Source organism: Tympanuchus pallidicinctus, unplaced genomic scaffold, assembly GCF_026119805.1.
Source record: "Tympanuchus pallidicinctus isolate F22 unplaced genomic scaffold, pur_lepc_1.0 scaffold3, whole genome shotgun sequence".
In the NCBI taxonomy this organism is placed as follows: Eukaryota; Metazoa; Chordata; class Aves; order Galliformes; family Phasianidae; genus Tympanuchus; species Tympanuchus pallidicinctus.
In genome coordinates this window covers 9,134,161-9,156,674 of record NW_026294747.1, presented here as the reverse complement: position 1 = coordinate 9,156,674, position 22,514 = coordinate 9,134,161, and the positions used below count along the sequence as shown (strand labels likewise).

The 22,514-nt window shown below is 43.1% G+C and overlaps 3 protein-coding genes and 2 non-coding genes across 9 annotated transcripts in view; all 5 read right to left on the bottom strand.

Annotated features, from left to right (window-relative positions):
• The window catches only part of TRIM66 (tripartite motif containing 66), a 42,971-nt gene extending 38,444 nt beyond the window's left edge, over positions 1-4,527 (bottom strand). The window contains exon 1 of one of the 2 annotated variants that reach the window (XM_052696127.1): positions 4,200-4,527. In XM_052696127.1, coding sequence (XP_052552087.1) covers positions 4,200-4,419 — 220 coding nt within the window. In that variant the 5' untranslated portion in view covers positions 4,420-4,527. The remainder of the gene's footprint in view (positions 1-4,199) is intronic. The other variant, XM_052696126.1, reaches the window with a different exon arrangement.
• A 2,567-nt stretch (positions 4,528-7,094) lies between these two features.
• Positions 7,095-22,514, bottom strand: part of RPL27A (ribosomal protein L27a) — a 113,299-nt gene continuing 97,879 nt past the window's right edge. The window contains exons 1-5 of one of the 2 annotated variants that reach the window (XM_052696140.1): positions 9,956-10,156; positions 9,632-9,695; positions 9,281-9,356; positions 8,281-8,455; positions 7,095-7,288 (exon numbers count right to left, since the gene is read on the bottom strand). In XM_052696140.1, coding sequence (XP_052552100.1) covers positions 7,160-7,288; positions 8,281-8,455; positions 9,281-9,356; positions 9,632-9,695; positions 9,956-9,958 — 447 coding nt within the window. In that variant the 5' untranslated portion in view covers positions 9,959-10,156 and the 3' untranslated portion in view covers positions 7,095-7,159. Of the gene's footprint in view, positions 7,289-8,280; positions 8,456-9,280; positions 9,357-9,631; positions 9,697-9,955; positions 10,157-22,514 lie in introns of those variants that run through there. The other variant, XM_052696141.1, reaches the window with a different exon arrangement.
• LOC128087435 (small nucleolar RNA SNORA3/SNORA45 family) lies at positions 7,862-7,993 on the bottom strand. Its single transcript, XR_008209850.1, has one exon. It is a non-coding gene; the product is annotated as a small nucleolar RNA SNORA3/SNORA45 family (small nucleolar RNA).
• On the bottom strand, positions 8,789-8,920 carry LOC128087434 (small nucleolar RNA SNORA3/SNORA45 family). Its single transcript, XR_008209849.1, has one exon. It is a non-coding gene; the product is annotated as a small nucleolar RNA SNORA3/SNORA45 family (small nucleolar RNA).
• Positions 11,382-22,514, bottom strand: part of DENND2B (DENN domain containing 2B) — a 118,219-nt gene continuing 107,086 nt past the window's right edge. For all 3 annotated transcript variants that reach the window (XM_052696128.1, XM_052696130.1, XM_052696129.1), the window contains 6 exons: positions 15,971-16,148; positions 14,993-15,034; positions 13,926-14,037; positions 12,755-12,994; positions 12,530-12,616; positions 11,382-12,125 (listed from right to left, as the gene is read on the bottom strand). In XM_052696128.1, coding sequence (XP_052552088.1) covers positions 12,091-12,125; positions 12,530-12,616; positions 12,755-12,994; positions 13,926-14,037; positions 14,993-15,034; positions 15,971-16,148 — 694 coding nt within the window. In that variant the 3' untranslated portion in view covers positions 11,382-12,090. The remainder of the gene's footprint in view (positions 12,126-12,529; positions 12,617-12,754; positions 12,995-13,925; positions 14,038-14,992; positions 15,035-15,970; positions 16,149-22,514) is intronic.

Here is a 22,514-nt window from a genome sequence, read left to right as displayed (position 1 = left end):
CCTACACCTCTATCTTTCCAATAGTAGCTAGACAGTAGGTTGGAGAAAATTCCACAACGGTGGATCCAATAGGCAGACACAAACACCCAACCTGAATATTTCAATCCCATATCTGGGATATCCAAAATCAGCTTTCAGGAAAACAACAGCATTCTGCCACCAAAGCCCACTCAGGCATATACCATTCAAGTCCTAACTCCTTGCAGACCACATTGCTCACACCCTAAAACAGTTTCATCTCCGCAAAAGGGAAAAGTATGTGGACAGGACATTAGCAAAAATTTCTTTTCCAAAAGAGGATCAACTGCTGGAACAGACTCCTCAGAGAGATGGTGGAGTCACCGTCCCTGGAGGCGTTCAAGAAACATTTAGATGTTGTACTGAGGGACATGTCTTAGTGGGAAATATTGGTGGTAGGCGGACAGCTGGACTGAATGATCTTGGAGATCTTTTCCAACCTTGGTGATTGATTCTACGAGTCTATGACAGCAAGGTAGTGACCCTTGTACTGGGAGTTCCTCTGTAAAAACACAAAGACCTAAAATTTTGGGGAGCCCTCATGTTTTTAATCCACCTATATGCAATAATCTAATTGGTAAGTGACAGAGCTGAAGAAAATTTGCAGCAATTATTCCTGTAAGTGCAAACTAGTGTCTGCAGCCTGTACACAAATGAAGTAGAAAGACCCTTTCAATACCTAAAGCCTTGGCTCACAGGCTTGTTTCAAGGTCCTCCAGTGTAGTCAGGTTTGAACAGGAAGAGCCCTTAAGCTGGTAGTCTGGGAAATGATCCAGCACAGATAATTCACCTGTTATTGCCCTAAGAATTGATTAGCATAAAGTAACAAACAGTGGAGCTATCACACATACTGGCTGTCTGCATGCTGCACCTATCCCTCCACTCTTTTTCCTCCAGCAATCAGCAGAATAATTATTCTCACAGAGCATTAGCTACAGCTCAAGCTGCAGGCGTAATTTACGCTTCCTTGGAGACCCAATTAAAGGCTATAGGAAACAGTTCTGAGGACAACCTCCTGCTCTACAGCTTCATATTTATGTAACTAGTCCCCCACTGTTTCACTTGCCCTTTGGATCAGGCATCTGAACAACCACGTGAGAAAGGATGAGTAACCTCAAACACGTTCTAGGATGCCTAAATTAATATATTTTCAAGAGTGCCCTTTTTGGAATAACGTTTTTACTTCCTTTTTTGAAATGAAAGATATACTTAGCGTTAAGTGGATCTTATTAAAGCAAATTGGTGTTCTCCTTCAGAACTAATAGGAGCGATGCATTGCATCACTTGCCTTGTATGATTGCACCAAAACAATGTTATTTGGGGCATCATGTCAGAAAAACTGTTACACCAAGAAGGCCAAGGTGCTCCACTCCAAGCCTAAAAGTGGGCTACAGAACTCAGCAGAAGTGCATTTTGTCTTACACACAGATATAGTATAAGTCAAGTCACTGCATTTGTGCCTCGAGTCTGCTCTTATGCCAGCATACCATACACCTTATGCCAAAATATCATTGTGAAAGTCTAGAGCAAAAGAGTCAGAGCTCAACCTCCTTAAAACAACCCCTTAATGATAACTGAAGGAAAAATGCAAGCATGGCCAGTGCTAGGCCAACTGTTGGATGTCCTTCACTGAAAGGCCTTTGCAATGGGGAATCTGCAGTTATACAGAACACCACTCTTATTAGATAAGAAAACCATGTATTTTCAGCCAGCAGTAATAGAGCACAGCAAGCTGGCATGTGTCAACAGCAAAGTCACATTTCTTCTCTTTCATATTCTGTTGTCGCTTATTTTATCTGTTCAGTTTGCATTTCTCTAACATGCAACCCTGCCACATTAGTTGGCATTTAAGCAAGGATCTTGGACCCTTTGTTGCTCATAGAAAGCTAGTGTCAAACAAGTGCAGACAGTTTTAGACTTCTCTGCAGAACGTTGAAAGAAATTATGCAGCCATTTTCCGTGATTTTTGTTATCTGAGCCAGAGAAACTCATAAGGCCAAAGCATGTTTCTAAAATAGCATTTCAGAAAAAAATAACACAGAAGGTTAGTACAAGAACATTGCTCTCTGGGGCCTAAATTATGATTTAAACAGTGGCTGCATGCGATTTTTTTTTTTTTTCTTTTTTTTTTGAGGACAAATAAGCAGCCTTCAAGATGTCTCCAAAAAACATGAACCTTTCACAACACACCTCTACAGCTCCTCTTCCTGTTCCTTCTGGAGTTGTGACATTGAAAGTATGAAAATGATTTACATCATCAAATATCTGAAGGAAAGAAAGATTTGCAGATAAAGAGGAATTTATTTTGATGCCAACCCCCAATTCAGACAGATTTGGCTTTGAGTGCTTTCAGAACTCAGTGAGAAGGAGACAGGCCCAGAAGGGCAGCACACAAGAACCAACCATATGTTTTCACAGTGCACCGTGAGTGGCAGAGGATTTCACAAACGCATCCTGGCTGACTCACAGTGGTTGCAGTTTCAGTCACTGACTGAAGAGACACAGATGTTTTGGTTTTGCTGCTCTTGTTGCTTATATATGAATGGAGTCTTTGCACCTGGTTTCTCACTTCATTTACAGTGGGTCATCGTTGTGTGTTATTTCTTTCCTCTACCATTTTTCCAGTCTTTTCCTTTCCCATAGAAATTTCCCAACTACAAGAGAATGAAGAAGTAAACAGAGAAACTTCAAGAATATAGATGTGGACCATTCTTTCTTCCAATCTCCTGTAGACAAGTATTTCCCAACCCGCTCTCAGGTGCCCAAATAAACATCTGATATTTTAATGATTCATGAGAACCCCCACCTGCACTTCACCCAGGATCAAGAAGCATAAATTCCTTTTTCCACTTTGCAAACAAAAACAAGGAGGAGAAAGGAATGACATAGATGTCAAATGACCACATACACACACAAAAAAAAACAACGTAGTGGTGGTTTTCAACATCACTCAATTACAAAAGAGGCCCCTCATACTTAAAACCTGGTGTGACTGCGCATTTAACATTTCAAGGAGGCATTTCCTTGAAATGACTGCTTTGCTGCCTGCTTTCCCTACCTTTATGTCTTTTCCTGTCTGCACCCTCCCACAAACAGCCTTTCTCCTTTGCCATTCAGTTATTCCTTTATCTTCTGTGTTCTGCCAGCTTTTCAGCAGTCATCTTCTAACACTATTTCCACTTGTGCTTGAACCTGAACTTATCTAGTTTATTTTATCACATCAATGCAGATTATCATCACCTTAGGGAAAATATCTTCTATTCCTGCATGTTTCTAAAACCTGCTTTGGAAGAGATAATAAACGATGTGATTTATTCATCTAGAGTTCAAAGCCTGTGGAAATACAAGCAATCTATGTGCCTTTGCTCTCCTTATAAATTAGTAATGAGTTTGGAATGCTTCCCCATGGTAATTAAGCCTCATTCAGTTAAAATGACTGTATTCTGAGATGGAAGCCCCTTTTCATTCCAAAAAAAATTACATATTTTCTATTAACAGCATCACTAGAAACTGTACAAATGATTTCAGCACTTGAAAAGCTACACAGCCGAAAATGCTTCATGTCCTAGCCAGCTTCAGGCAATTTGTTAGGACAAGTTACAGCATATCCCTCAGTCATAAGTGCTTAGATAGAGTGAAACCACACTTAAAATGAGAACAAAAGGAAAGCGCAGAGTTTCAGTGCACCACTATACCTATATTCTAATAACAATTGCTGTGCCCTCCATGAAGAGCAAAGAGCCGGATGTCACTGTTTACTGTGGTGTTTGCAGGGACAGGAAAGGGAGAAGAGGAGGTATATTAACTCTAACCACAACCACAGAGAAGTCCAACATGTCCAAAAGAATAAATATTAACTTAGCCTAACAACTACTTTCTTGCATTTCACTGTATGTTTTAAGCAAAGCAAATATTCATAAAGTCACACTTGGTAAATGAAACCAAGACCCTTCTGGAAAACATGATTGTTGTCTGTCTGCATCATTTCTATTCAAAGCACTGCTGCTGGATGGAGAATGTGCTAAAGGAAGTTTTCCTCAGTCCATTCCTTGCTCATACACACCTTGAGTCTCCTAGCTTATTCTTTCAAAGTAGCTACATAGAAGTGTTCCTCAAGCCATACATGTTTATAATACTGTATTACAAAGCACCTAAGTCAATCAGAGGCTCATAAACATTACCTTCATATACAACTTCATGCACAGTGGAAATGCAGCTGTATCCTTGAATCAGCTCTGGAAGGCAGTCCTTGCAGAAGGAGTGAAGGCATGGCAGCATCCTGGGGTCTCTCCTGCACAGATCCCATTTGCACACCAAACATTTCCTCAGCACATCCAGGGGCTCCATTGCCGTTGGCTGAGGTTTGACATCAAAAACACGAAGAGTCACAAAACGGCTCATGTCAGCCCCTCTGCTTCCCACAACACTTGATCTCTCAAGCACAAAATAGAAGGCAGCAGTGGGGTGCACGTTCTCAGAAACAACACTTACTCAGTCCCTTGAAGAAAGAGGAAGTTCCTTGCAGCTAAAAAAAAAATAATCACATAACCCGCTTTACCAAAAAAAAACAAAAAACAAAAACCAAACCAAACCTTTGCAGATTGTTGTGCAGGAAAGTGTGGTTTAAGGTTTACAAACCATGATCCCACTGTCTCTCTATAGTACTTGCAGCTTTTGTAAAAAACTGAAGTAATCTGTTCTATTGATCTACTTACAAAGCTGATATCGGGCTGAACATGCTGTACATTTCCTGCTAGAAGCACTGAAACCATGCAATAAAAATGATATTCTCTGATTGCTTTTATAATTACACCTCAATATTTCAGAGCTTGCAGGTAAAGCAAATAAAGACAATCATAACTGCTCGTACCTCCATCATTTCAGCAATGCCCATTAGAAAGCTGCCTTGATAAATGCAATGCAACTTCTGTTGAGCTTCTTATAAATCTAATAAAGTGCACTTTGCAGTGATCAAATTTCACCAGTCAAGACGAACGAATAACACATCAGGTTATAGACCAAATTGGAACTTTCTGCAAGCAGGACATTTCCTTTGCCAACCTAAGCTCCTCAAGATGAGTTGAGTACTTTGCAGATCGTGTACCATCCTTGATTCTCAAATGTACAGAGATGTCAGATAGAGCCTGCAATGAGAAACTTTGGCAAGTTGCATCCAAGAAGGAAAAGCAAGCAGTCTCATCTCCTTTGGAAGCACCCCTCTGGCTGACTGAACCCTCTGGTGGGGCCAGAGCCCTACATGACTGCTCACTGCCTTGGCGTGGTGGCCTTGCTGCCAGCAGTACAAACTTGCAGCTGTCTCCAGATCTCCCCCTCACAGAAGAGCAGCAGCTCTAACCTTAGGGATAAACATCCCCTTGGGGGGAGTCCAGCTCAAGCAAGATTCCAATGGAAATGGTTAGCAGAAAGACCTTCTTCTTTAATGAAACAAAATTATAGTCTCAGAAGTCCACAAATAGTTTTGTGTTTTTTTTTTTTTAAATCCTTTTAAAAGTATTGCATCCTGAAATCCTAATTATTCAAACTACTTTAAAAAAGTAGTTTCATACCCAAGACCCACTACTAAGAAAAGGTAGATATCCATCAACTTTACTGAATGCACTTCAACAAATTCAAACCCATCACTAAAACATAGTTGTAGCATCAAAACAACTGGTCTGTTTAGAAATGAATTGTGGTGGCTGTACCTGTAGTTTAAGTAATAGATGGTACAAAAGCAATTATTATAGGATAGAATCACAGAACGATTTGAGTTGGGAGGGACTCTTAAAGGCCATCCAGTCCAACTACCCAGCAATGAGCAGGGACATCTGCAGCTCAATTAGGTGCCCAGAGCCCCTCCAGCCTGACCTTGAATGTCTCCAGATATGGGGCATCATCCATCACATCTGGCACGTGATGCATCACATCATCTTTCAGAGACAAATGCCATTAGGGCAGCACAGCTTTTTGGCTTGTGCCACCTTCGTTGCTTGCAAATACCATTGCTAAGATGACAAACCAGATCCTACAGAAATATGCAACGTCTGCAATAGGAATTTGAGGTCTTAGACTACCACGGTTTAGGCAAAGAAACCACAGCCCAGAGCCAAAGCACAAACGCAGGGAATCACTGCAAACACAAAACCAAATACTGGGATATGTTGCACCACTAGGAAGACCAGACAAGCAGCTGAATGAGTAGAAGCACGTTCCATACTCCTTTAGTTTATGTTTTAGTTTTTTTCCTAACAGGAGAAATTAAGTACAAGCATTTTGGAAGGATGGAGGATGACGGTGAGAAAAAATTTCCTGCTGAGTCAGGAATGCAAACCAACAGTCAGGCAGCTACATTACCAGTGGCCCATGGGAGACATCATGTCCAGCTTCAGAGGCTGCAAATGAAGTATCTGCGTGTGAGGGAGCTAGGGGAAGCAGCTGGCAGCAATCTCACCTGCAAGGCAAAGGGCCTGGCTTTTGGGCCATCAGCCTAAATAAGGGAAATCAAGTTTTTTCCTTGCCACTCAGCACATAAGGACTCAAATTCCAAACATCTAATGACCTTCCACAGAAATACAAGGTGAGAATTTAGTCACATTCATGAAATCAGGTGGTAAAAGCAGTAAAGTTGCAATTTACTCAGGCCTCTTGTGTTCCAAACTTTCCCCAGATATTCTGGACTATTTGGGAGATACATCTGAGGAATAGCCTCTAGGGTAATTGGGCTGCAAAACCAGCCTAAGCTTCAACAAGGACCAAGCCTGATAGCCATGCACCCTGAGGCACCATGGCCTCAAGCTTGTGCCCAACAGCTGCCCAACCCTGAGGGAGAGTGGTTTGTGATACCTCCTTAAAGCAAAGGAAGTCTGGCTATAAGAAAAGCCAGCGTACACTGCTACTTTGTGAAGGTAACATAGGAGGTACTTCTTCAAGTGCTAAATGCTGGCACTGTAACCAGGCAGTTTCAAATCACCCTAAGCACCTGCCAAACCATTACACAATACAGCCAGAAATAACTACATGGATAAGACTTAATGTGAACAGCATAGGACAAGACAAAAAAAGAAAAAGTCAGAAAATTCTATAAATCAACACATTTTACACATTGGTCTTTATTCAGAAAGTTTGAATAAAACTAAGGCCTTTATGCCACAAGCACACAGGCACCACCAACTTCTTTGATTTTCTCCTCTGCTCTTCTACTGAAGAACTTTGCTTTCACAATTACAGGCTGCTTGGGCAGCTTGCCCTTGCCCAGGACTTTGTAGTAACCCTAGAAAGATTAAAGAAAAACAACAAAAAAGACAACATTTAGTGTTTGCAACCAACTTCCAGGCTCTTCCATTCTGTCTTTTAGCACACATCAATAAAAACCAGAACTATGATCATCACTGCGACCTAAATTCCTCATCCATCTCTTAAGTTGGTAAAATATATCCTGCATGAGCTACTGCAGTTGTGTTTGTTCAGAGAAGTAGAAACTATGAGGTGGTTATGCTTTTTCAGTAATCTAGAACATGTGAAGCTGTTACCTTCCCAAAGCCACATACAGAAAACAATGCCAAGTCCTGAAAAGAAGTTGTTGACTGCTTCCCACTTTTCCAAAGGACAGAGCAGCAGGCTGCACTGCTGCAGCTAACTACTAGCCAGTTACATCTGGCCCACGCTCTTTACATCACCGCTCTGTTGGAATCCCCTCATTTCACCCCCATCCTCTCCATTAAAAGGACAATGGCACAAGGCCGGTTAGTAATACAGCCTTTAAAGTCACTGTTTTTCAGAAGTGGCAAAACCAGCCAACAAGGAGGCTTCTCAGATGCAGAGCATATCTACTTGATAAGGTAGTTACTGTCACTGATTTGGTGGCTGACTGAGATATGAGGTATCGCAGCCAGTGAATGAGGATCAGAAGTTTATGTCTGAGAACGATAGCACACCAGAACAACAGAACATGTAAAGATGTGACTCTATTCTCAGTATTAGAAATGGCTTTCTGTAAGTGAGAACAGCACTGTGATGTTTTCACATGTGCTTCTGGCAATTAAACAACCTACCACTTTTCAAAAAAAGGGAAGTCATTCTTACATTAACAACATAACCACTAGTTTACCTACTGATATGCTAAGATACACAATTATGTTCCAGGTTTACAAATATTCAGGCACTGCAATTTATTTGCAGTTTACCATTTTAGCCTGAAACACAAAGCTAAGTAACATGTTAAATGAGCAGGAACTGCAGTCCTGAATTTGAGCAGAAACTTACTGAGCGCACGACATCGATGACTGGGGCCAGTCCAGCCTGGTTTTTTGCATAATTGAGTCTTGTCTGCTCAGTTACAAGGGTCCATAGTTTATCCAAATTGACAGTGGGACAGAACTTTTGGTTTCTCTTCAAGTGATAGTGCCTCATACCCACTTTTCCAAAGTAGCCAGGGTGACTGTGAAAGAAAATACGTTTCTTGTTAAATCACATTTTTAATTCATCCTGAATCGGTAGGATTGTAACACTGAAACAAGGATCTTAACTTGCTCAGAGTAATCAAAAAAATTTAAAAAATTATTTCACTTTTGCATTATACACGTAGTATTCAATTGTAATAATCACTGCTATCCAAGCCACAAAAAAAAAAATAAAAAAATTCAGTGCCTCTTCTCCCTTGAACTTACAATTTAATCCTCCTCATGGTGAGTCTGGCCCAAATCTGTATTTCCATTGCAAAATCAAGTCAGTGAATTCAGGCAAGACTGCACTGCATGAGGAGCTCCAAAGCTCCTGTCACTAACCTGGTGACTGACTGAGACAGGAATGCTCACAGCCAGTGAATATAGATTAGTGGTTACTTTTCGAGTACTCTAGCACATCAGGACAACAGGCACTGTCCAGACGTGACTCTAGTCTCGGCATTCAGTCACCAACCCCCACTCCCTGCGGTAGGCAGCTAAAGAGCAGTTCTGATTTATGTAACATTTCTAATTCTAATTCATGTAACAATTCACATATGCATCTGTTAGCTGGACACCATCCTAACCAGCAAGTTTGGTCAAATTCACTGAGTTCTGCAAGATGACTAATTTAAGAAAGGCCTTTGAGTTTACATAAAATGAGGTCATGAATTGATAGCAGCTATGAAGCCATGCTTTGTGTTAGAAAAAAAAAATACGAAGGATTGTAAGTTTGTTCAGCGGTTCACATATAAAATATAGTTGTTTCTACTTCAGAAATGGGCATTTTTTGCTAGTACAAACTTAAAATGCTAGCTTACTATTTATCAAAGTTGATCCTGTGATGGTGCATACCACCAGCATTACCACGGCCTCCAGGATGCTTCCTGTGTTTGCCTGAAAAGAAAAATTCAACCTGTTACACCAAGAATATATAATGCTTTAACTTCGGACCACAATTAAATGCCAACTTCAGCTAATTACTCTGATGTCTGCAGTCTTACTCTGTCCTCTGCACACACAAGAACAGGCACTGCATGTTTAACAAGCCGCCCAGCCCCGTTCTCAGGCTCTACGTCCCCACATACACGCACAACCCGGTACCCGGCGACGCTCTCCCGCAGGACAGCCCCGCTCCTTCGGTCCCTCGCCCCTACGGCACCCCCACTCACCGATACGGCCGTGCCCGTGGCTGACGTGTCCCCTCAGCTTCCTGGTCTTCCGCAGTCTGGAAGGCTGTGAGGGAGCGACAGCGGCGGTGAGCAGCACGGCCGCGATCGGAACGAGACGGCCCCACCCGCTCAGGCGCCATGGAGGCCCGGGCCCGCCGGCGGGAGGCCCGAATAGCCTCACCTCGCCGCCCTCCCCATTTCATCCCATCCCGTCCCATACCATCCCGAGCAGGCCACGGGCAAGGAGAAGCCCCGCTCACCCCACCCCCTTTCCGGCCACATCTCTCAGCGACGGCAGGGGACAAGCAGCCCAGCTGCACCCACCATCTTGTCAGCGTGCGCGCCGGCAGAGAAAGAGCGCCGCGCTCGCGAGACCTGGGGAAGGCAACGCCGGGAGAGGCCAGCTCTCGCGAGACTATGCAGAGGCTCTCGCGAGACTGTGCAGGGGCTCTCGCAGCCAGGGTGGAGTCTCGCGAGATCGGCGACGGAGGCGCTTGTTGGATCCCGCGCAGAAATGGGCGGTCGTTCCGCCCTGTGTGGGGGTGCTTGGGGAGGCCTGTCCGCGAGGACGAGAATGGGTAGCGCTTATATTTCCGTTGAACTTGATATTTTACATTGAGCCTTTATTTGATGTACACTTTCAAAGTATTGACTCATAGAGTAACAAAATCATAGAATAGCCTGGGTTAAAAAGGACAATAATGATCATTGGGTTTCAATCCCCTGCTATGTGCAGGGTCGCCAACCAGCAGACCAGGCTGCCCAGAGCCACGTCCAGCCTGGCCTTGAATGCCTCCAGGGATGGGGCATCCACTACTTCCTTGGGCAGCCTGTTCCAGTGCGTCACCACCATCTGAGTGAAAAACTTCCTCCTCATATCTAACCTAAATCTCCCGTTTCCATTTAAACATTCCCTCTTGTCCTATTGCTATCATTGATACATGTTTGAGTGTGAGGGAGGCAAGGAAAAAAAGGAAATGACTTCACCTTTTCAGTGAATAAACCCTCGCTTTTGCTCTATGAGGCTGATAGCAAACCAGAACCACTGTCAGGTTTGGAATTGCGCGAGCCTCAACGCCGTAAGAGAGAAATGACTCTGCAAATGAAGAAAAATACAGTGCTTTTTTCATCCTTCAATGCTCTTAACTGCAGTGGACACCAAAGAGCAGCAGGCTGTATGGATGGCAGCTGATAGCTCATCAGAAATTCAAGCAACTCTCCCCCCCACACACCAACTGTTCTTATTCTGCTCAGGTCACTGAACCGAGGCAGTGCCAAAGCAATTTGAAAATACTACCGTGTAATCGTGGATTCATAGAATCACGGAAGTTGGAAGGAACACTAAGATCAACCCAGCCAGCAGCGCACCCCCACCATGCCCACTCACCACAGCCCTCTGTGTCGCATCTCTATGGCTCTGGAGCACCTCCAGGGATGGCAACCCTGATTCTAGGAAGTCTAGGAGCAGTATGATACATACAAAGACAGAAAGGGATTTGCTACTTGGAAAAAAATGTTTAAAGAGATGCTTCTGCTAGGATAAAATTAACGCCTTAGTAATATAAAATGCCTTTGCTCTGGCTCAAAACATTAAGTAGAATTAAAAACACGTTATGTCACAAAATAGCAAACTTACTGAGAGACAACTTTGTAACAACCATTTTGTATTTTAACTGCAAATTCACATTCACAAGTTCCTCTGGTTCTGTACCCACTCAGCATCAGAAGTACACAAAGACTATAAAACAGGTATATTTACACGGTTTATTGGGAACCATACTTACATACACGAGGAAAGGACATACTGTACCTACATGTTGCAGCTTGCATGTCAAAAAACGGAGCTCTCCTCACAGTTAGCAGTCTTAGTGCAGAATGGATTACAAGGAGTTTACTGACCAGCGTTCAAACCAAGTGGAAACTTTGTATTGTGAACCAAGTACCTTATTATCAAGTTACTTTCTTACTTCGTTTTTAAAATTTATGAGAAAGAAAAGTAGGAAAAAAACAATACCAACTCTGCCACACAAAGCCAGCCCTCGCACACACAACCTCTGCCATGGACCCATGGGTCCATTTGTTATCGCAGTACTCAGGCACCAGTGCAGTTCTCACAAACATCCCCTGAAATCAGTGGTTCTGCTGAGAGCTGCATGCAGTCAGCTACTCATCTTTGCACCAAGCGTAACTCAACTCATACTAGGAAAGCACCTGTTATTCTCAGGAATATACAAATATTTACCACAGTTTTCTTTGCTCATTACAAAATCAGTTACAAAAGCTTACAGCACAGTATTTACAAATCCCATCCAAATACACGGATGCTCTGTAACAGCACGGGCAGTCACTCAAAGCTGCAGTCAGCTTTTTTCATTCTCCCACATCAAGGTCTGCAGCTGCAGGTGTCCCAAGCACAGTGTCATACGTAGTCTTTGGGTTGGTGGTTCAGCAGAAAGGGATCAGTTTTTCTTGTGAAGGAACTTCATTTTGTTTCCTAAAGAAAATGCACCACCAGTCACTTTTTCACATACTGGAAAAGACAACTGCAATCAAAAGTTACTGAACGAATGGGTTAATTTGCAGTGCAATTGTTTAACACCAGGAGGAAAAGCCAATTAACAAAATGCTTAGTAGTCAGCTTTTTTTTTTTTCTTCAATTATGTTTGGAAATGAAACATTTGGAATTGGAAATGAAATGAAACCGTTTCACAAAAACCATAATGAACTCTGATTTTAAGTATGTTTTCATTGTATTCTTTTGATGTTTCCCATCCCGTACCTAAACCTCTGCTTCATTATCTGATTTCATCTCAAAGATTTTATATATTTTTTAAAATAAAATAGCACAGAAGTCACGTGAAAATTAATTCTAGAAATACTTCTATACAGTTTGCTCACCAAGGCCTCGCAGAAACTTGTTCACTCCACTTTGTTCAGTGTCTGGAAGCTCCTCCAAATACTGTTCAACCCTCTGCTCAAAGAGACCTACGGAAGAGGGGAGAACACTGAGCCGGAAAGCGCTCTGCCGACAGAGATCCCGCCGTCCCCTTCCTCTGATGCTGCTTCCTCTCCCCGCCCCTCGGCTCTGCCCCCTCCGCAGCACAAAGCCATCCGCAGCCTTACCTTTCGCCCTGCATTTTCTCAGTTCTCTGTCCTGAATGAAACCAGCGAACATTTGGGATTCCATGAACACTTCCAAGAAGCGGCGGATGCTCTTGGAGGCCACGGATTTACGGAATGCCTCCCTTTGGAAGACACGCTCTCCTTTTTCATTCTGGGTTAGGAACAGGGAATAATGGCCAACTGTCTCCACAAAGAATCGGATAAAAACCTCAGACACTAATCCATTCAGGGTGTTACATTCTGCAAAATAAGGCAGCAATAAGACACCACAATCAGCTGCTGCGGCTCTCAGCACTGTCCCCACCCCGGGCTGGGCACCGTCATCTAGCGGTTTACTGATGCAATGGTGATAAGAGAAAGGACTTTTGCAGCTCCTTTGCAGCCCTGCAACTGGTGTTTTGCAACCAAGAATCAACAAGAAATACAAATCCTCAGGAGACAGCTCAGAAAATTAAAAACTTTGTGGGTGCAGCATCGAAGTGATACTTCTAAGTTTAAATATGAATAGCTCTTTACTTGACGAGCCTCTGTGCAGCTCTGAGAATTAAAATGGATGCTTGGAGGATAATAAGCTTGTACACTGAAAACAGATCTAAAAGTATATGTAGTAGAATTTACGCTTTCACCACTACTGGTGTACATATGGCTTTACATATGTAAAGCAAAGATGAGTAGAAACAAATTTTAGAAGCTGAATAGAGTCCTCCCTCATACCTGTTAACCACAGGTGGTTACATTCACCCTGGGCTCTTTTTATAATTGCTGGAAAGAAATGTGAATCTTCCAAGGCAATTCAGCCCCTCCAGCACTGAAACCACTTTCTGAGGTACCTGCTGCTCTCCCTGAAGATAGCAAGAGCCAACAGGAGACCCACCTCTCAGCACAGATAGTTATTCTGGATTGAATCAGAGCCAAGTTAAGTACAACCTTTGTTTGATTAAAGGCTTAAAACTACTCGTGGAAGTATGTTTCACTTACAAAGCTATCAAAGTAGAATGCTGACAATGTATTGCTATGTGCTGATGCTGTCAGTCCCATTCCTTGTGCATTCAGAGACACTCCTTGATACTGCAAATTGTATCTGAGTACTGGAGTCCCCTCTTTCTTTCTCCTGGGTTGAAACTAAGAATAGTACCTACATGGCTGTTTATGAGTTTCCAAATGAGCTTACCATCATCTGAATCACTATCTGAGTCCTGATTTATCAGTTCATTCTTTCTCTCTAGAGCCTGCTCCAGAGCAGCTTGCAGCTTTCTAGGTAATAGTGTGTCTTCATCATCCATCTGACAGGAGAAAAAAACATCCTTAAATCACATTCATCCTGTGCATCAACTGCAGCAATTAATTTTGCACAGTTTAAGGTTCAGAAGAAAAGCATTTTGCATCAGCTGCTATCATGCCTACTTAAATGAAATAATAATAAAAACCTGTGTGCAGCTATCATGTATTTCTAAACATTTCTTGTCACTCTTAATGAGATTGAAGCCAGAAAAGATAATCCGAAGAGCAAGGTAAAGATCTGTGTGCTTGGAATCAGCTCTTCACAAGCCAAAGAGTCCAAATAGCTGTTTCACTGAATACACATCATGCGAAGAGCAGCCACATGGACACACAGCTGCTCTAGTTGCTTTTATTTAACTTCAGTTCTCAGTAATTGCTTTTACTTATGTTCTAGCACATCTTATTTTCTGGGCTTTTGTCCCATTGCTCCCTTTGTTTATTTAATGCTTGTTCAGCAAAGGTGAGCTCACATTGGAATATTTATAGGAATATTCACAGTCATATTTTCCAGGGAACCTTACAAGAAAATTTACTCACCTTGCCTACTGGTGGATACTTCTGAAATTACCAAGTGGCACATTTCTACCTGTCTGTTCACAACCCTTCTCCCACCACACTCAGCCATTCCCCATGCTCCCTCTCTCACTCAGAGACTTCTCTTCTTTGTAATTTGTGTCCTTTTCACCTTGAACAATGAGTTTTCTTGCTTACATGATGCTATTTTTGATGGTTTTCTTTGCACTGCCAATACAGTTATTGGTATCTTTAGCAGCTGCAATCCCTTTCGCACACCTGAAGACACTGGTGCTAATTTCAGATGAAACAGAAAATGAGCTCCTTTTTGCTAGTGTCTTGCCCACTGCATATGGGCATCTATGATTCAAAAGCAAGCAACCTAGTATGATAAAATTAAGCAGGTTGCTAAAGTATGTGGCAACATTTCAAGGTGTAATTTACCTGTCTGATGAATCGATCTGATCCCAGGTTAACCATCAGAGCCTGAAGAAAGAAAACATGATGGCGAAATGTATCTTAAGAGATAGAAAACATTCATTTAGTCTGCTTTCTAATGGAGAAGGATTGTCTGAACGATCCCAAGCCTCATCACAGATCAAATTCCTACTGTGAAAACAGTCATAAAGGAGGTTACAAAAGAGGAAGATGAAGTTCTTTCTGTAGAACTAAAGTCAGATTTAAAATAGATCTGTAAATATGTGCAAAAATTAACATAGTTGGGCAGATTTTTTTTGTTTTACACCTTAGCATGTTATTAATTTTTGCTAATGAGTGATTGAAAAGTATCTCAGGGAGTGGGTTAAAGAAAATGGTGCTATCTGAGACAGGGGGCTTCTGGAGGGCAAGGGTGTGACATGCCAATGCTAATGGAGCAGTGAAGCTGTGAGAAGGAGCTGGGATGTGGGAGAGCAATGTTAGGACGTGGGAGGAAAACAGCAGATTTACAAAAGCCTGAAGCACAGAGAGCCTTGTAAATGGACACACACACACACAAAAAAAAGGAAAATGACAGGAAAGCAGTAGGAGTAAGAAAAGAAAGAAGCGTGTGGCCTTGAAGATTTTGGTGGTGTTTTATTAGAACAGCTGATGAAGTACAACTCTCATTTGATTTCCAATACAGTGTTAGCAAAGTCTTAGAAGTTACCTTCCCACCAATAAAAAAACCCAAAACCTTAAAGATTTTGTTTTCTCTTCTGTCTATGGCTGCATGCACAACTGCCATTAGCATTAGCCAGTGTCATAGCAGCTTGCATTTTGTGATCTTGTCGTGACAGGTACAACACAAACATAAGAAATCAGAATATTGGCCCCAGTCAACATTCACTTCTTTCTGTCCTCAGGACCAAGGAGCAAGCAGCAGGCTCTCTCCTGGCCAGGCCAGCTTTAGCCCTGGCAAATAATTCTGGTGCCAGCTCTTACCTCCTCCACAGGCAGCTCCTTCAGCTTGGGAAGAGAGCTGGAAAGCAGGCCCACCAGGAAGGGCGTAGGGCAACACACGATGTCAATCATGGACGAGGGCAGAACGGGGATGAAGGTGTGCTGCCAGGAGAATGGGTACAGCAGGGCCACCACGGCGTGTGAGCAGCTTGAGAGGGTGCTGAGGAGAGAGGATGTTTTCATGTCAAGCACTGACAAACAAACAAGAGACAGCGAAAGGAAAACATAAAAATTGAAAATGCTAAAGAAAAATGACTACATCAGATAAAAACAAGATAAACAAACAAAGCAAAACCAAACCAACTAACCACACAATAATAATATATTTTGATGGACTTCAGACCAACTGTCATGATATTGGTATTAACCCTGTTCAGAAAAGTGCTCTGAAATACCCATGAAGTTGAGGCTTCGTATCATTCGTGGAAAATTTACATCATACACCATCCCTCCACTACTGAACCCGATTCCCTTTTACAGTCACATGGTTTCCAAACATTAAAAATAAAGGAGCCTCATTACTGCGCCAGTTTGAGCAGCAGGGGAATAGAGGCATGCTTTCTGTTACACAGCTTTGATTTTGGGCTGCATTACAGCATCTCCTTCTTGCAGGCAGTGGATGACAGAAATTTGGACTGTTACCCAGCCCAGCATGACCGAGCTAATTTTCTCACAGTGCAAACTTCTGCTGTGCTTAATGTAGCCACAAAGAACTATAAATAACTAATAACTTCAGAGCTGCTATTGCTTGAGAATGCTGAGGGGAAACGTCAATTTCTTCACTGCAAGTCTTACTGGAAACTTTAGGGGGCATCAGACTTCCACTGAAATAGCTGTCAGAAGCACTTCTGGTTATGGATTGTGCCAGGGCCAGAAGAAAGGTTTTGCCTGTTAGTTCCTGTCAGTGATTAACTTTTGAAGATTGCTGAAGGGGAAAAGTGAGAATAAGAAGAGGAAGAGAGAAGTCTGGGGAGCAGTAAATGCATGCCTTTTTAGCCTGTTGTTTGCTGGTTTGTTTAATTTATTTGATACTTAATTAAAGATCTGTCAATTACAGCGTGTTTTCATAACTTATGTAGTCTGAAACAGGTCCTGCACATATGAGGGAGGTTGAAACTAGATGATCATTAGGGGCCTTTTCAATCCAGGCCATTCTATGATTCTATGAAAAATCAGAAAGTTAGAGAAATACATCATTTTAGAGCATGCAGGGTTCTGCCATTGACTCATTCTTTTGGTCCTACAAGTGTGGGTGATAGCAAACATAATGCTGCTCTTCAGAAGAGCTGTGGGGCGCAGTGCAGGCCCCCAGCATGATTCTCAAACTGGTTTTAATGACGCTGTCGCACTTTTAACTGCATCCAATTGGTCTTCTTACACGACTGACTAAAAAAAGAGCCACGTCGAGCTAAAAGCAGGAAGACAAACATTCTTCTAACATTCGGTTAATATTTTTCTCCGTTCTATAGAATGCCCTTTTGTAACTTGCTGCTTTACACGCAGTGCCGTGACGTAAATCAGCCCCTGCATCCTCTCTGAGCGCCATTCCCACGCCAGGGGAGGACACTGGGTTCTCCTTCAGAGCTCTCCCAGGGGGCGGATGGGGCCAGGAGCAGCTGAGCACAGCACGTGGCAGCACCCTGCTCCATGGCATCCTGCTGCCCTTGTCAGCTCCTCCTGTGCCTGGTAGGGCTCTGCACATCCGTTTGGCAAAATTCAGTCCCAGAAAATGGTTTCCTGTGAGACATCTCAGGCAGGAAACACTCACTGTGAGCCCCAAACCCCCAGAAGAGCATACTCCTGTCCCTTGTGCTGAGGCTGGGAGGCCTGGAAGACGCATGGAACCAAATTTTTACGTGTACAAACCATCTCTGTACATCTGTGTACATTCCTACGTGTACAAAGCATCCTTCCACAGCTCGAAGGAGTCCCCAATAGAAAGGGGTACACACCTCCCACTTCAGTGTGAGGTTTTAACATTCTGTAAGGTCACTTTCGGAAATGACAGCCATAAGGGAACTTTAAAACTCTGCCATACAGTTCCAATTCTCTCAAAAGCATATTCTGTAAATGAAAATAAAAATAAAGCCCTAACCTGGAAACAAGTCCACTCCACTTTTTCCTTTCAAGCTGTGCAACACATACACTGCTCCAACTGTTCTTGTTGACGAGAAACATGAAGTAAATAAGATGCTTTATTTTCTCCAAGGTGTGTGAAGCACACAAAGTAAAGCAACAGAATGGTCACAGAATATTTTCATAATATTCTCATTTTTAATAGACCAAGGCAGTTTTGATGAAGATGAAAGTACTGACATGATGTCATACAGTGTTATTAATGCATGAGTCTATCAGTAATGATAGGAAACTAGTGACATTTTTCCATTACAACTTTGGAACCTGATGAATCTTTTCAGACATGGAACGGCTATGTCATCATCAAAGCAGCTACTGAGGAACTGAAGTGATAACACTGCATCTTCCCCACTCAAAGTTGACTTCTCCTTTTCTGTGGTACATTGCTCTACAAATCATTTTCCCGTGGTAGCACACAGAAGTTTTCCCTGTTGCATATTTGGATGTGGAGACCCACTCAGACCAAGAGCTGAGGTACAAGTGTTTTCAGACATGGCCATGAGTCAGCTGAATTGTGGGGACTGCTGCTGGACATGGTTAGCACCCATGTCAAAAGCAACTTGACTCAACTTTGACCACTAATAGAATAAAGGCAATTAACTTCGAGTTCAGTTCAACAAATATCCCCAAATCCAGGCTATTTTAAAAAGTAATCATCAGTATATTACTATAGAATAATCATCATATTCTCAGAAACACAGCTGCTGTTGAACAGCCAACGGATGCTGTGCTGATGCTGCAGAGAGCACTGCCAGTGCCACTGCCAGTTCTGCATGTGCCTGCTTCAAAAGACCAGAGCTCATCAACTCTCACTAAATATTGAAGTCACATTCAGTTACACATACTACTCACACTGGAAATATTCCACACGTACACTTGACAACTCCTTTTCCTCTATTCTAACAGCCGAAGACTGTATTCCCTCCTACTCCTCCATCCACCTCCTACAGTTCCTCAGAGACCTGAGGGAGCCTTACACCCTAAGCACCTCCTAAGTCCATGACTGCAGTGCCTCCATTTGCTGGACCAGACTCTGCTACCCTTGTGCATCTCCACAAGCTTTGGCACTTGCACTTACGAAAGGCATAAGAGAAGACCCCTGTGTCCTCCTCTTCCTCCCCCCTGGGACAAGCAAGCTACTGTGCCAGAAGCAGAGGGGAGACCATCCTTTCCACGTGAGGCCAAGTCACGCAGCAGCTCCATTTCACAGCGCTGGACCAGCTCTAAGCAGATACTCTGAACCATGCACCAGTTTGGCCCCTCCATTTCTTCAAATGGAGAAATGAATATAAAAATGTAAATTCACAAATAAGTCTTTCTACTGCCTGTGTTTACTTGTCTACAAGCTTTTCGTGATTCTCATTTCTTCCTGCTGCCTTAATTATGTTACTTTGTCCTTAGTTGCTGAACTCTTTCATCTGCTATTGCAGCATGTTCATAATCCAACCCACAGCTGGCCGAGTTCCCTTCTGACCCACATCCCCCATCTACCTGGGAGAGCTTCCTCCCTTCTATGACTGGAGCCTGGAGGCCTTCTCCTCCTCAGGTGTAACACCTCAGTGGGTGTTGCACACCCATGTGTCTTGTGGCAGGTCATGGCAATGCTTTTCTGTGGTAGTTCCTGTCCTTGTGCCATTGGTGAACTCCATGGCAAAACTATCCATCTGACACTTCCCTCCTGGACCCCTCAACACCTCCCCAGACTTTGCCTTAACTTCAGTCTCTGAGAGAGGGCAACATCTGCAACAACTCTGCAATGGTCTGAGAGGTTTGTGAAGAACTCTGTAAAGAGTTCTGGGAAAAGACCACAAGGCCAAGAATTTGGCCAGCCTCCTTCGCCACACAGTCTGCAGAGGCAGAGGGGAAGGACAAAGCAAAAAGCTAGAAAGGCATCACATAAAGAGAATACAGCAGTGACAATTGTAGCAGATTGCTGCAGTTTGGATGAGATATGAGCTGTGGAATTCCTTCGCTGGGCAGGCAGCCTTGGGAGCAGAACTGCACTGCACCAGATGCAATGCACAGCTAAACGCTGGAAAAGGAACAATTTCTCTCAGTGGATAGGACTAAACAACAGCAGCAGTTTCACTCAGGGGGATAAGCCTAAGAAATAGCATCAGAGGCAAGGCATAAATCAAAATATATCAGTATCATGAGGGATAGAGTCCATATTGCAGCATTTTTGCTGACATCTCCCCTTGCAGCATTCCTGCTTTTAAAGGAAGCCCTTGAAGATCTCTGGGCTGCCTGAAGAGCTGGGTGATGATAGGGAGATGTTGCTGCTTTCTTTCTGATCTCCAGCGTGGCTGCTCTGCTCCAGTACAACCCTTGGCCCCCAGAACCCTTTTTCTGCAGCTGCACGTACTCAGAGCCCCCAGTCTGTGGCTTGTGCTTCAGTCCCAGAGTTGTGTTTGAGGTCCTGTGCTTCAGCAACCCACCGCCTGCCCACCAAATAGGCCAGGCAAGGACACATTTCAGGAGAATTCAAGAACAAGTCACTGATACAGCAGTGCAGAACATTTAGTTTTCTAACCTGTGTGAAATAGGCATGCTACATATGCAAAATTATTACTGCTTGACTCTCATTTACCCATTTATCATTTATCCTAGCTGTTTAAAAGATGGGAAAAGAGCTGGATTTCCCCTTTTCTGACACAAGCCAAATGAAGTGTTTTTTGCAGCTTTTTAGCTAGATCTGCCCCATTAACATTTCAAAACAAAATCGTGTGCTGTAGGTACAGAAGAGAATGTGGTGATGGAGCAATCTGGCTGTGCGGCTGTGGCCGTGAAAAAATGCCCCGAGTCAGGAATGGATATGTGTAAACAGGCACAGTGAACAAAAGCTTCATTCAGAGGCACAGCGTCAGATGCAGGGGGAGCTGGGGGGGCATGACAGAAGATGATTGCAGGAAGTGTATGGGACAACCTTCTGGACAGGAAAGCAAGAAATACCTTTGTGCTTGTAACTCAATACTAAAGCCAAGCTGAAATAGAAATGTTTGAGAAATGAAGCTGTCACAGGTAACCCACTGCTTATTAGAGATTAAAGGATGCCTCTACGTGTACATGCATAATGCCTTCAATTACTGAGGGCCCAGGAGATCTGTCTGTTTGTAGCACTGCTTTCTTCTGATTGCCGCTGTGTGCATGTGATCAGGATTCAAAATTTAACTTGCTGTCACTGACATTTTTAACCATCTGCCTCTGGATAACACCTTGTTTTCCCACTTCATGCAAAGTGATACAGAACCATGAAATAACTGAGGTGGGAAGGGACCTCAGGAGGACAACTGGATCCAACCCACAGGCCTGATGTTAGGTCAGGTGGTCCAGGAACAAAGCCAGATCAAAAAGGCCATTATTTCACTATGTAAAATGTGCTTTTGTGAAATGATTCTCATTTATCCAATCCAAGTTGTGATGAACTTTTATGTGAAAAGGTTGCATGCTTTGGTGGCAAGAGCTTGGAGGCTGACAGGAGGGGATAATATGTGTGCCAAGGACTGTGCTACTGAACTGTAAACACAAGGACATTCTGCCATATTAGAAGCCATCCTAGAATAAATTTTTGTGCATACTTAAAAGAGACTTTTCTAGCTGCTAATTTCTTCAGAAGTTGCTCAGACTAAGCAGAAGATTCCTTTCCACTGTAGCCCTGGGCTACACAAAGAAATGGGAGGCTCAGCTGATAGAGGAAAAAGGAAGGGAAAGGAAAGGAAAATGAGCCTGATGGGGAGGTGAAAAGGGAAATGGACTGAGGGCAAAGAGACCAGGATTCAAAACTGAGGGATGGGACAGTGAGTTGCTGGGCTGAACGATGCAAGGAGAACAATTTAATGTGAACCTGAATATGTCGTGCACATGGGGACAAATTATCAGGGCACTGCAAAACTTGTCCCTCCCCATTGCTTCTTTGAGATGTAGGAACAGTGATGCTGCTTAATGACATCTGCCCTTCTTCTTTTGATATTGCAGATGCTGTGAGAGGGGCTCAAACAGCATAGAGGGAGGCTGGTCTCCAGTAGGACTGAGCTTGCACAACAGAGGCTTTTCTGAGCTTGCACAACAGAAGCTGTCTCAAGATGTAGACAAAAATCAGCTATAATCCACGTGCTTACACTGCAACGACCTTGCACCATGCCCCTACACTACGCACAGCTCGCTGATAAGCAAGCACAGTATCTATCAGGAAAAATTTGCCATTTGAAAAGATGAGTTTCTGCCACTGTGATTATAGGCAGCTGTATGCAAGAGACAAAAAATTACAATCAAAACAAACATCAGAATTTGTGTTTGTGTTATTGCTGCTTGAAACAAATGCAAATTAATTCTAACACAGTAACCTACCTGAGCACTGATGGAAAAATTATTTCTAATGATTGCAGAGCAG